The sequence below is a fragment of the Ammospiza caudacuta genome, chromosome 19 (genome assembly GCF_027887145.1).
Source record: "Ammospiza caudacuta isolate bAmmCau1 chromosome 19, bAmmCau1.pri, whole genome shotgun sequence".
Classification (NCBI taxonomy): Eukaryota; Metazoa; Chordata; class Aves; order Passeriformes; family Passerellidae; genus Ammospiza; species Ammospiza caudacuta.
In genome coordinates this window covers 8,688,614-8,700,766 of record NC_080611.1, presented here as the reverse complement: position 1 = coordinate 8,700,766, position 12,153 = coordinate 8,688,614, and the positions used below count along the sequence as shown (strand labels likewise).

The window sequence follows — 12,153 nt, the reverse complement described above, 5'->3', positions numbered from 1 at the left end:
CAAACAGATGCTTGAAAACAAATACATCCCTGAGAGAGGGTGTTTTGAAGGTAAAATCTTGAGTTTTATTTACCCATTGTTACCAAGTTTGCATGAAGCAACTTCATTGTCCTATAGACAACAGCAGTGGTTGGGCTTCCTCCAAGGCAGAATTTCAAGCCCTCTTTGACAACGTGGAACTTAAATTGCTCATCTGAGCTGTAAACATCCTGTGCTATGCTGCGGAAGCAGAAGCTGCAATTGTGAGGGTTTATATTTACCCTTTTTATTTGCCTACCTTTGTCTATATCAGTTGATACCGCTTGAGTGCCACAGAAAATGCAGTGAAGGTGCTGAGTCTTTGAAAGATGGCTTAGTCTGGATAAGCCCAGGGTGTTCGTTCACCTATGGAAAAATAAAAAATGCAGACATTAAGAGCTGCTCTTGTGTCCCATCTCGTGCACAGCACAGCTCTGTAAGTGCATTTCCTTGCAGTCAGTGTCAGCCACCCCCTGTCAGGTGTTTGCCTTTCCTCTGACAGCAGTTACAAAGTCCTGGTCACCACATCCCAACCCGCTGTAAACCTGTGGCACCGTGCCCATCTCCTTGAAACTCCTCCACCCTCCAGCACATGACAGAGCTGATCCCTGAACTTTCGCTCCTGTCACAGCCCTGCAGCCCCAAATGCCTCCATGGTCCTTCCTGCGCCTGTATCTGTTACTGAGCAGGGACTCAGAGCCCTGTGACACACAACCCTCTGCAGCTTATCCTGAGGGAAAACTGATGGAGGTACAAGTTCATGTTATCTGTGCAACATTGCTTACAATGATTCTCCAGATTGAATTTAATAGTCCAAAAGAACTGGCTAGGAGCAGATTTCCCTTGTAACAAACCACCCAACATCGTTTCCTTTGAGTGCTTTATACAGTGAGCATGAACATGAGCCAGCAGTGTGCCCAGATGGACAAAAAGGCCAACAGCCCCTGGCCTGGATCAGGAACAGTGGCCAGCAGGAAAAGGGAAGTAATTTTTCCCTTCCCCTGTACTCGGCACTGGTGAGGGCACACCTTGAGTGCTGTGTCCAGTCCTGGCCCCTCAGTTTGGGGAGGATGTTGAGATGCTCAAACACTTCCAGAGGAGGGCAGTGAGGCTGGGAGCACAAACCCTGTGAGGAAGCACTGAGGGAGCTGGGGGTGTTCAGCCTGGAGAAAAGGAGACTCAGGGGAGATCTTATCACTCTCCACAACCCCCTGAAAGGTGCCTGTGGCCAGGTGGGGTTGGGCTTCCAGGCAGCACTGACAGAATGAGAGGACACAATCCTGAACTGTGCTAAGGCAAGTTTTGGTTCCATGTTAGAAAGAAAATCTTCACTGAAAGTTCAACCAAGTTCATTCTGTGATTCTGTGTAACTCCTGAACCTTCTTGGAAGTCCCCAAGGACTAACACCAACAAGACTGCCTGCTAATACTTTTAAATTACTTTAAAGGGAACCTCAGCAGTTCTCCATACAAAGTGTTCTTTGCCCACTGGGTAAGTTGAGAGCACACAGCTCCTTCTGCTGCAGTCTATCAGGTTCTGTTTAAATTAATGCGGGATGACAGACTTGGTGCCAGGCTGCTCCTTTTATCCCTGCTGCCAGCATGGGTGGAGGAATACAGAGGGCGCCAAGGAAGTCCCTGGGACCCCAGCAGACAGGGCAGAAGAGGAAGAGATCAGTGGAACGATTTGCAGTCAAGCTAGTTAAGACAGGAGCACTTGCCGTGTTGCTATTCAGCATCAATGTTCCTGTTAGAAACGGGATTATTGAACAGTTAGACTGAGAAAAAGAAATTTGAGGAAGCATCTTCTGTTAAAATGGTTTCCACAATCACAAAGCAGTAACCGGTGTGCTTTAAAAACATTGCACTGACATCAGCTGTTGCAAACAGGTTATTTTTAAAGTCCTTTCCAACCCAAACATATGAGTCCGTAGGATCTCCAGCATCCAGGTTACCCTCGGCTCGGAGCAGCTGGGGCGGTGCTGGGGGGGATTTGGGGTTCACACCCTGCCTGAGCCCCGGCCGGACACCCTGGGCTGTGCCGGGTTCCCTCGGGCCGGGCCCGGCCGGAGCAGGGCGGGCAGGGCGGGCGGCACCGACCCCGAGCGCTCCGGGCACCGGCGGGTGACGCTGCCCCGACCCCGGCTCGGAGCCCCCGGCCCGGCTCGCCCGCAGCCCCGCGGGTCCCGTCCCCACACCGAGGGTCCCGTTCCGCAGGGCAGAGCCCCCCGCATCCCGGGGCTGCCCGGTCCGCCCGTTCCCGCCACAGGGTCCCGTCCCTGCCCCGAGGTCCCGTTCCCACACCGAGGGTCCCGTTCCTCAGGGCAGAGCCCCCCATCCCAGGGCTGCCCGGCTCCCTCATGGGCGGGCGCTTCAGGGTTCGTCCCCCGGCTGCCGCCCCTCCCGTCGGGGCGGGGATCGGACACGTAATTTTCCGGAAAGCCCCAGCCATAGTTTCGTTTCTCCGAGGCCAGGTTAGTTTCGAGTTTTTGGGGCAGCTGCGGACGGGGCGATGGCGGCGCTGGAGTCGGAGCCGGGCCTGTCGGGGCTGGAGGAGGAGCTCACCTGCTCCATCTGCCTCTGCATCTTCAGCAGCCCCGTGACGGTGCCCTGCGGGCACAACTTCTGCGCCTCCTGCCTGGAGCTCACCTGGGCCGGGCTCTCGGGGGGCTTCAGCTGCCCGCAGTGCCGGGCCACCTTCGCGGGCCGCCCGCAGCTGCAGAAGAACACGGTGCTGTGCCGGGTGGTGGAGCAGCTCCAGGGCCGCTCCGGGGCCAAGGGCGAGGAAGAGGAGGAGAATGGGGATGGGGATGGGGAGGTGGGGGGGTGCTGGGCCGCGGAGCCCCCCGTGCTCTGCGACAGCTGCCGGGAGGCGGCGGCCGTGCAGACCTGCCTGACGTGCACCGCGTCCTTCTGCGCCGAGCACCTGCGGCCGCACCGCGACAGCCCCGCCTTCCGCGACCACCAGCTCTGCCCCACCGTGCGCGACCTGCAGCAGCGCAAGTGCCCCCAGCACAACCGGCTCTTCGAGTTCTTCTGCGGCAAGCACGGCGTCTGCATCTGCTCCCTCTGCCTGCTCGGGCACAAGCTGTGCCCCACCAGCCCCTTGGAGCAGGCAAAAGCCTCTGCCCAGGTGAGCGGCCGGGCTGGGCGGGGGTGGCCGGTGGAACCCCCTCCCAAGGGCTCCCTGGGTGCCGGCGGAGCCGCTCTGGAGTGCGGGGAGGAGGCCGGAACAAGCCGATTGTAAATCTCGTGTCTGGCATTGGTGAGCTCTTATCTGCCCTCCAACAGCGCTCAGGCACGTCCGCAGAGCCATTCCTCGTGTTTTCCTCGTCTCTCCAAGATGTTGCTCAAGAGCGGGGGTCTGGGAAGGCGCTGTCAGGGGATTGACGGGGCTGGGCTGTCCTGGGCTGGGCTCAGCAGTGAGGCCTCCCAAATTCCGTGGCGTCACCCAGAGCACTGAGCCTCCCAAATTCCGTGGCGTCACCCAGAGCTCTGAGCCTCCCAAATTCCGTGGCGTCACCCAGAGCTCTGAGCCTCCTCGGCTGCTCTGCTCCCTGCCAGGGCTTGGCACTGCCTGAGGGGCCGACAGCCCGCTGCAGATGTTCTTAAGAAGAATTATAAAGGTATCCTGGATCTCAAGTGTGTAGATGAAAGACAGAAGGAGGCTCACGGAGTAGAAGGGAAGGAAACCTGGCCTTTATATTTTCCAGCACAGTTGAAAATCAGTGTGGATGAGTAAAGTGTGCTGAACAGGTTTAGGTGGTCAAACTCCCATCTGTTCGGTGGGTGTGTACGCAGCTTAGCTGCAGAAGTTGGCCCTGATTGAGCTTAGCAGAATCTTGAACTAAAGGAGCAGGTAAATCTCATCTGAGGGAGAACTTTCTCAAAAGGAGTGGGGTGAACAGTAGCATCAGCTTAGCGCTGGAAGTGCAACCTGAGAGCTAATGTAACATTTATTCTTAGCATGGGAACTGCTGTGCTGATGAAAGCAGTGGGTCCTTTGTGAAGGGAGTGTCAGCAATGGCATTGGGAGAGGTGAGGAGGGTGTAGGTGCCACAATGTACAGGATGGTACTTTTACACCCCCTGAGGCTCAAGGGAAGGCAGGTTTTAAGCTGAGAGTAATAAATGCTTACAAGAGTATTTAAAACTGAGAGCAGACATGACAGCTGCCTCTCTGAAATGCTTTCTGGCCTCTCCTGTTGCAGTCGCTGCTGAAGAAAAAACTTGCGGAGCTCCATAACCAGAGTGAAAGAACTGCCCGGGCAATGAGCACGGTGAAAACAAAACAGAACCAATCTGCTGTAAGTGGGGAGCTGCTCAGAGTGCTCTCAGCTTGCCTGGCACCCGCTGCCACTGCATGGTGCTGGTGATTGTACCCTTGTGGCAAGGGCTGTGGTGCTGAGGCTGCATTGGCAGGAGAAGGTGTCACTGGGAGGGAACAGAAAAGAGGAGTTTTGGCTCTGTGGGAGATGGGAGTGAGCCCAGCACTGTGCAAGGCTTTACACCCTCACGTGAGGGTGACACTGAGAATGGGCTCCATTCCTTGTGGGTGAAGGAATTTTCTTTCCAAACCACATAGAAATCGACAGCTCTTCTCTTGCTTGTTTCAAGGAAGAGAAGCCCACGTTTCTTAGAGGCTTTCATTCAGTAGCACTTTAGAGTATTTTCTTTATAAACTGTTCTTTTGAAATCAGTGCCTATCTGCTCTTGTCTGCCCCAGGAGACAGCTTCAAGAAAGAAGGAATTGATCAGAAAGGAGTTTTCAGAAGTTAAAGCTGTAATTGAAGAAAGAGAAAATGAGATCATGAAAGCAATTACAGAGGAAGAAAAGAGAGTTTGGAATAAGTTTGATTATATTTACGGTGTTCTGGGAAATAAGAAGAATGAAATTCAGTCTCTCAAAGATCAGATTGAGATGGCACTGACTGAAAGTGATGACATCCTCTTTTTGAAGGTAATGTGTCATTTAAGTGTGAATCCAGTTCTTCATTCTAGAATGCTGAATGACAAAAAGCTGCTATGGTCCTGCTTTCCAGAGACTTCCAGTCAAATGGAAATGCAGTGGTGTGCAAGAACCTGCTATCAAAGGATGTCCTGAAAAGCACACAAATATCAGTGAAGGAATGCTGAAGGGTGTCTGGTGACTGTCCCAGCTCAGCCACAGCCTCTGCCACAGGCACAGGGGTCACTGGGCAGGAGTCACCTGTGTGAGGTGTGGCTGCTCTGTGCTGGGACCTGGCTGGTCACTGGCTACCTGTGGGAATTGAGGTGTCTGAGCTGCTGCTGGAATTTTGCCATGAGCTGTGTCTGACTGTGGCCTTTGTTCCCTTGAATTTGAGATGAATGCACAAACTGCATCCCATCTAAAGTGAGTTGGTTGTATTTTTCTCTGTGTGCTACACAAGGTGGTCTCATTTGTCATTTCAGAGAGCAACAGCATTGCAACGAACATCAACAAAAGAGGCTTTTGTTCCTGTAGTTGAAATGGACCAAAATGTTGTGCATTCCACTTACCAGTCTGCCATTACCCTCAAAGACATAGTGAAACTTTCAGTAATTCAGAGTCGGGAGAAAAAAGAAGAAGGTACTGTGTCACTGGGGAAACTGGCATTTTCTACTTTTGCTTTGAGCTGAAATGAGGGATCTTTCCTCTCCAATCGAAATACAATTTTTTAAAAAGTATAACAAATACAGTTGGTTAATGTAAATTGTGTCTTCCAATCTCTGCAGTGCTCCATTTCCACACAAAAACATTACAGTCTGGGCTAAATTGGGAGACAAAATGTGCCAGTGTTTCTTCACTGTTATCTATACTTGGATAAGCTGATGAGTATCATGATATTACACCCTTCTGGCACAGCTCAGCCTTTCTTCCTTGGAGTAATTTATGGTGTAACTATGTAGCAGGGCTGGATGTGGTTAGGATGTGGATTTGAGGAGATTGGAAAGGCTTTAGAGTGGTAGGACTCCACCTGCCAAAAGGCAGGAAAGATGGATAAGATGGAAAAATGTCCTCACTAATGCATGTCTGTTCCTGACCATACAAACCATAATGTAAATTATCACCATTGCAGCCAAACCTGTGAAAATTCAGGTCCTTCCAATAGCTCATCCAAACAAAGCCACTGTTGGAAAGAAGCCTCCCGGACCATGTAAGTACAACAGAACACCATCTTGTCCCAGCTATGTCCCAGCTATCCTGTCCCAACTCTTATTTACTGTTAAATAAGAGCTGAGTCAGTTCCCCTGTAGTGACCTGACAAAAAAAGGGCTCTTTGCTGTGGTGGTGATGCAGTGATGAGCTGCACCTTGGCACAGGGAAGGGAGGGTGCTCTGGGTGTTTGGGGATGCATGCCTTGTGAGCTGCACAGGGACAAGGCTGCATCAGCCTCTAGTGGTGTCAGAGTGGGCTGTAAAGCAAAGCAGAGCCTCCCCACCCTCTTGTTGGTGCAGGTTTTTTAAGTTTGTGCCAAACACCTTTTGGTTTTGACAGATTTGTATGTATTGAGTTCTGCTTAGGATCTGTTCATGTTCTGGTTTTCTTCTTCCTCCCTCACAGACCAGACCCGCAAAGAGAAGACTGTTCCCCAGGCTCAAGTCCCTTCACAGGGGGAGACAGATACCACCAGTAAGTGGGGATTAAAGGAGCCTTACTCAAACATTTTGCTGCCTCCAGTCTAGGGCTGGGGTGATGGTTTTTGTGCCAGGTTTTACTGGGGCTTTTCAGTTCTGTTTTGTCGAGATATCAGAATTAATGGGCACTGTAGCCTGTTTGGCTGATCTTCCATGTTTTCTTTTTGAAGTGAATGTGTTAAGAAGCAGCTTCTGTTACTTCCAGGGAGCTCTTGGCACAAGGTCCAAGTGCTGGCTGTGGGGCAGTCAGGGGTGTGCTGGGGAAGCAGGACTGCAATGGAGCTGCAGCTCCTGTTGCTGCACTGAGAGCTCTGCTGTAAAGAGGAAAGGAATAGTCAGTGTTCCTCACAGGAACAGGAGCACTCCACGTGCCTGGACACACTGCTCCTGAGGGGAGACCAAGCTCCTTCCAGGCTTATGACCCTGTGCAATAGGAAGCAAATGGAAGGTTGTGCTTGATGTGCAGCTTTCCAGTGTGAGGGTATTTGTACATGGCTTCAGCCTGCTGGGCTGGTGATGGGATTACAGCTGACACAGTCTTACCAGTGGCTTTTGCCTCCCAGTAGAACTCACAGTTTATTTTTTTCTTTTTATTTTTTTCTTTCCCCCCCTTCAGAAGAGAAAAAGAAAGCTGCTAAAGTTGGTGAGTCCAAACTTTCATCATGTGTATTCTAATTTTCATTGACTGCTCTTAAAATGATAAGATGGTCTTTGGTGTTGGTGTACTGAACAAAAGTTCAGCTCTTGCTGGCCACTGTGGGAGCAATCAAACACTGAGAGAAGCTGTGCAGAGAGTGGGAGTTCCAAAACTTGACAGTGAACAGCCTGAGCTAATATTGAACATAACCCTGCATGGAGCAGGAGGCTAAACCAGATCAGCTCCAGCCTGAGCGTGTCTGATGGGGTGTTAAACATGTGAGGTCTCTTCCCAGCTGGCCAAACTCTCTGTTCTTCTGTTGACACAGCGCTACCTGCCACACCAAGTGCCCCAGCTGCTGCTGCTGCTGCCAAAGAGCTGATAGACAGCTTCCTGAAGAAACCCAGAGAGGAGCTCCTGCAGTGTAAGACACCCAGCATTGCACTCCTTAAAGATGGACCTTGCTCTTGTTGCACTGGAGCTATGTGTCCTCTGTAGTGACATCTGAGGGGGTTTTGTTAGCTTAATAGGTTGTTACAAATGAAGGAAATTTCTGGAGAAAAAGGGAGGCAGGAGGTTTCTAAGTGGTTCTTTTTGCTGGATGAATCAAATTAATCTACAGCATCTGTGAATCTTTATGAGGATAAATGAAGTTTTTTAAGTAAGGATTTTGGTTTCCCCAAAAAAGACAGCATTAGGGTAGCCTAGAAACACACTGTAAGGCCCTGGATTGTTTTAAAATGAAATGCAGGCTTTAATGTGAGCCTGTGATGGCTTGTTAAGATGCTATACAACATGGCATACCTTTTGCTGCCAGATCAGCTATTGCCTTCTGTTGGGGTGTTTGGGTGATGAAGGGATCCTGTGAGGCTGCAGGAAGGAGGAAAACTCTCCCTCCTTTTGGCTGTTGTGTGACATAGAGCTGCAGCTGAACCCAGCAGCTTGTACTGTGGCCTAAGAGCTGGCTGCACTGGGGAGGAGAGCCGAGCTGGCAGATAAACAGGCAGCAAGTGCAGAGGTGGGACAGGACAAACAGAAATGCTTTGTTCTTCAGCCCCTCCGAGTGACTCTTGTCATTGCAGACGCTGCCAACATCACCCTGGATTACAACACGGCCCACAACACGGTGGTTCTGGCTGACAACTACACCAGGATGTCCATCTCAGACACCTTCTCAGGGCACAGGCAGCACCCTCAGCGCTTCACCGACTACCGCCAGGTGCTGGGCTTCCAGTGCTTCAAGAGGGGAATCCACTACTGGGAGGTGGAGCTGCAGCCCAGCAGCTTCTGCGGGCTGGGCGTGTGCTACGGCAGCATGGAGCGCCAGGGCCCCCAGAGCCGCCTGGGCAGGAACTGCCGCTCCTGGTGCATCGAGTGGCTCAACTCCAGGCTCTCCTCCTGGCACAACGACGTGGAGAAGTGCCTGCCCAACACAAAGGCCACCAAGATCGGGGTGCTGCTCCACTGCGATGGCGGCTTCCTCATTTTCATGGCCGTGGGGGAGAAGAATAGCCTGATCTATAAATTCAAGGCCCAGTTCACTGAAGCCCTGTACCCAGCCTTCTGGCTGTTCTCCAGTGATGCTGTTCTCTCTCTCTGTCACATGAAAGAGTGAGGCCTGGTATCTCAGATTAGTTCATTTACAGCACAGATAATCTGTTTCAAAGATTGATTGTTTGATGCAGAAATTATCATCTCCTTTAAGCAGTTTAGAAAATCTGCCAGTTCTTTGGTCTGAATTGCTAAAGCCTTTAGATAGTGATTTAGCAAAATGTTGGTGATGGTACAAACTACAAGGGTTTGCAAAGGTCTTGATTGCCCTGAAATCAAAGTTATGATGCAAATCCTTGTTAAATGTCTTCAGTGGCGCCGGTGGCTTCTGTGGTTTCCTGTAAAGGAGCAACAGCAATAATGTGTTCATGGGTAACAATGGCCCCTTTGAGAAAGAAACAGGAAGAATTCTTTCAAGCTTTGAGGGAGGTCTCACTGTTGCCTTTTGTGCACAGACTGTTGTCCATACAGGTGTTGTCAGTGTAGGACCTCACCAGATGCTACAGAAAGAGCTGTTGAAATCCCTAAGTTCAGGCTTTAAGTTAAAAAAGCCACTATGACAAATCTCATCAGAGTGGAACTGCAGAGACTTCTAGAATTGATGGGAAATAAATGGTATTAGAATCACCAGGCAACAAATGACATCACCCCAGACACTGGGAATTCAGCAGAGAGTTGTCAGGAAGACATTCTGCAGAGCAGTGGTGTGCATCCTGTGGTGAAGTTGTGGGATGAAGCATTCTGTGTCATCTGACCCAGAACATGCTTCACGTCTTCACTGAAGGCTCTTCAGTGCTGGGTTTGTGTGTGTGCTGAGGAGTTCAGGGGATGCATTCCTGCTCTCAGGCTCTCCTGCTCTAATGGTTTTCCTCTTTATGAGCTGGGATATTCTCTGCTGGATATCTTTAGCTTAAAGCAGGGTCTCCTGTCATAAAGCTTTTCCTCTTTGTGAGGTGGGATATTCTCTGCTGGTGTATCTTTTGTTGTTCAGGTGGTAGAAACTGGATTTCTTGCATATTTCTGGGACTCCAGTTTGAGGAGTCTCAAGACAGAGTGCAATACTTGGAAAATGCTGGTTCCTCTCTGCTGGTTCCTCTCTGCATGAAGCTGTGGGCAGACAGGGTGAGTCTTTTGACATAAAGGGAATTAGAACAAAGGAGAATATACATCCATTCTTCCTGGGATGGGTTTTTAATTCTCCTGGTGTTCTTTGGGTTGTGGTATGTCTTCAGAAGTTCTCACCAGGTACAGAGAAATCTGTACTTCTTCCTTACAACTTTAAAACAGTCTGTAGGCAATCAAGGTGTTTGGATCTCATAGGGCCTGTACCTTGTTGGTGCCTCTGGACTTTTGTGCCAACTTTTATTTCTTGTAGCCCATGGGAAGCTCACACGAGAGCCTTCCTGGACTTGGATTTCTAAAGCTGCCCTTACAGGACTTGGTGAAATAGAACACAAAGCCACTGCTGGCAGTTTGGCAGGGAATTGTTAGAAGGCTTAAAAGAGCCTCTGTGACTACACTCTACATTAGCCAAAGTGCTTTGGAGAGAGGCTTTCAGGAATTCAGGCTTGGTGTCTATTTTTACTTGGTTTGTAAGCTCTTAGTACTTTGTCAAGGATAGCACAAGTCTCATTTCTTCCAGTTTTTTGGTCAGGATAGGATATGGAATGGTGGATCTGAAAGTGCCATGGCTGTCTTTGGAGCAGTTCTGCCCTCTGAAGGGTCTCCCCTTTCCAAAGCACAGTCAGCACTGAAACTCCCGGCCTGAGCAGAATGCTGCAAAAGGTGCAGAAGGAGGCTGTGTCCTGCTGGGAGCCAGGAATGGGTGACAGACTGGGTTTTCTGCCCTTCCAGTTTTTCAGCAGTGAAAGATGACAGCAGCTCCCTCTGAGAAATCCTTTTGCTCCTGGGCTGTGCACAGAGCTGCAGATGCACCCAGCAGGTGCTGAGGGAGTTCTGCCCCCTTGGCTGTGGGCAAACACGGCTCCAGCAGTCTGTGCAGTGGAGAAAGTCCCCATCCTCTGTTCCCTGCTGCTTGGCTTTACAGAGGTGTCAGTGCTGGCCTGAGCCTGTGGCCATGTCTGGAGGGACACCCAGACAAAGCAAAGAGCAGCAGCTTCTGTTCTGCCTCGTTGGACAGAGTGGGATCCTTGGCATGGGACGCTGGTGTAGGACCGAGCATGTGGAACACATGAGGGTCCTGCATGACCAGGAGTGAAACAAACCTTCACTGGGCCCCTGATCCTCTGTTCTCTTTCTTTTGTGCTATCAATGAGTAGAAGTCATAGAGTGAAGTTCTGTTAATTTGGAATTCACAGAATCACAGAATGTTCTGAGTTGGAAGGGATTCACAAGGATCCCTGAGTCCAGCTCTGGAGTGAATGATCCATGTGGGGATGGAATTGGGGACCTTGGCATTACTGGGACCAATCTCTGGGCATCTGAGAAATCTTTTGGTTAGCTTCAGGTCTCTTGCATATTTTGGAATATTAGTGTGATATAACTTTAATAACTAGTAATAAATATTAGTGTGTTGAGGAGCAAAACTAGTCACTGCATGATAAATGACCATTTTAAAGCCTTTCCAACACAACTGAAGTGGTTTTACTCGGGCACTACCTGTAAGAGCTGCACTGGTTTTAAACAAGGCATATATAGAAGCATATATTTAAATTTTAATTCTCTTTTTAGTATTAAAATGAAAGCAACTTAGTCTAGAAAAAGAACTAATTCTGGTGTTAACACCATGAGAATGTGCATTGATTTGCATTTCAATATACAAATTAGAGTAAATAAAAAACCAGTTGCTGAATGAAAATAAATGAAAGTTTAATCTTTTCTTCAATTAAAGACACCAGTAAAACAGTGTATTTAGAAAAAGATATGCAGTTATAAACCTGTTGATTGTACTGATATATCAGCCCTGTACTTCAGTCTGTATAAGGTGAGTTATTGTTTGTAGCTGTGCCAGCCACACACAGGCAGGGCCCCCTCCGTGGATTTTGTGCCACCTGGTCCCTGTGCCCACTCCAGGGCTGGCTGGCGGCTTGAATTCAATAAAAACTCACAGTGAACCCTAACTCTGAATGTTTTGTTCTCTGCTCAGGGCGGAAGCAGGGAGGGAGGCAGAAGTGAAGACAACAAAGGCTCTTGAGGGCATCACTCACGGGGCTGTGGGAGCTGGGGAAGGGCAGGCAGAGCTCTGGACTGGTCCTGAGCTGCCTCCTTCCCACACCCATGATCCGTGGTGCTGCCTCCTCACTGGGGATGAGGAGATCATCCTGCCCAGGAAACACAGCTGGAGACTGTG

At 50.1% G+C, this 12,153-nt stretch overlaps 1 protein-coding gene across 1 annotated transcript; it reads left to right on the top strand.

Annotated features, from left to right (window-relative positions):
* The first annotated feature begins 2,508 nt into the window (after nt 1-2,508).
* Nucleotides 2,509-11,997, top strand: TRIM25 (tripartite motif containing 25). The gene is made up of 9 exons (XM_058817101.1): nt 2,509-3,150; nt 4,228-4,323; nt 4,743-4,976; nt 5,450-5,606; nt 6,097-6,174; nt 6,582-6,650; nt 7,272-7,298; nt 7,621-7,716; nt 8,375-11,997. Exons 1-9 carry the CDS (start codon nt 2,530-2,532, stop codon nt 8,905-8,907), a joined length of 1,911 nt encoding a protein of 636 aa, XP_058673084.1. The 5' UTR covers nt 2,509-2,529; the 3' UTR covers nt 8,908-11,997.
* The last annotated feature ends 156 nt before the right edge of the window (nt 11,998-12,153 follow it).

What these genes read in the sequence shown, in the direction of transcription:
- TRIM25 (XM_058817101.1), top strand. Translation starts at nt 2,530, where the DNA reads ATGGCGGCGCTGGAGTCGGAGCCGGGCCTGTCGGGGCTGGAGGAGGAG. An exon ending in TCGGGAGAAAAAAGAAGAAG is followed by an intron (nt 5,607 to 6,096) that starts GTACTGTGTCAC and finishes TCACCATTGCAG; the next exon opens with CCAAACCTGTGAAAATTCAG. An exon ending in AAAGAAAGCTGCTAAAGTTG is followed by an intron (nt 7,299 to 7,620) that starts GTGAGTCCAAAC and finishes CTGTTGACACAG; the next exon opens with CGCTACCTGCCACACCAAGT.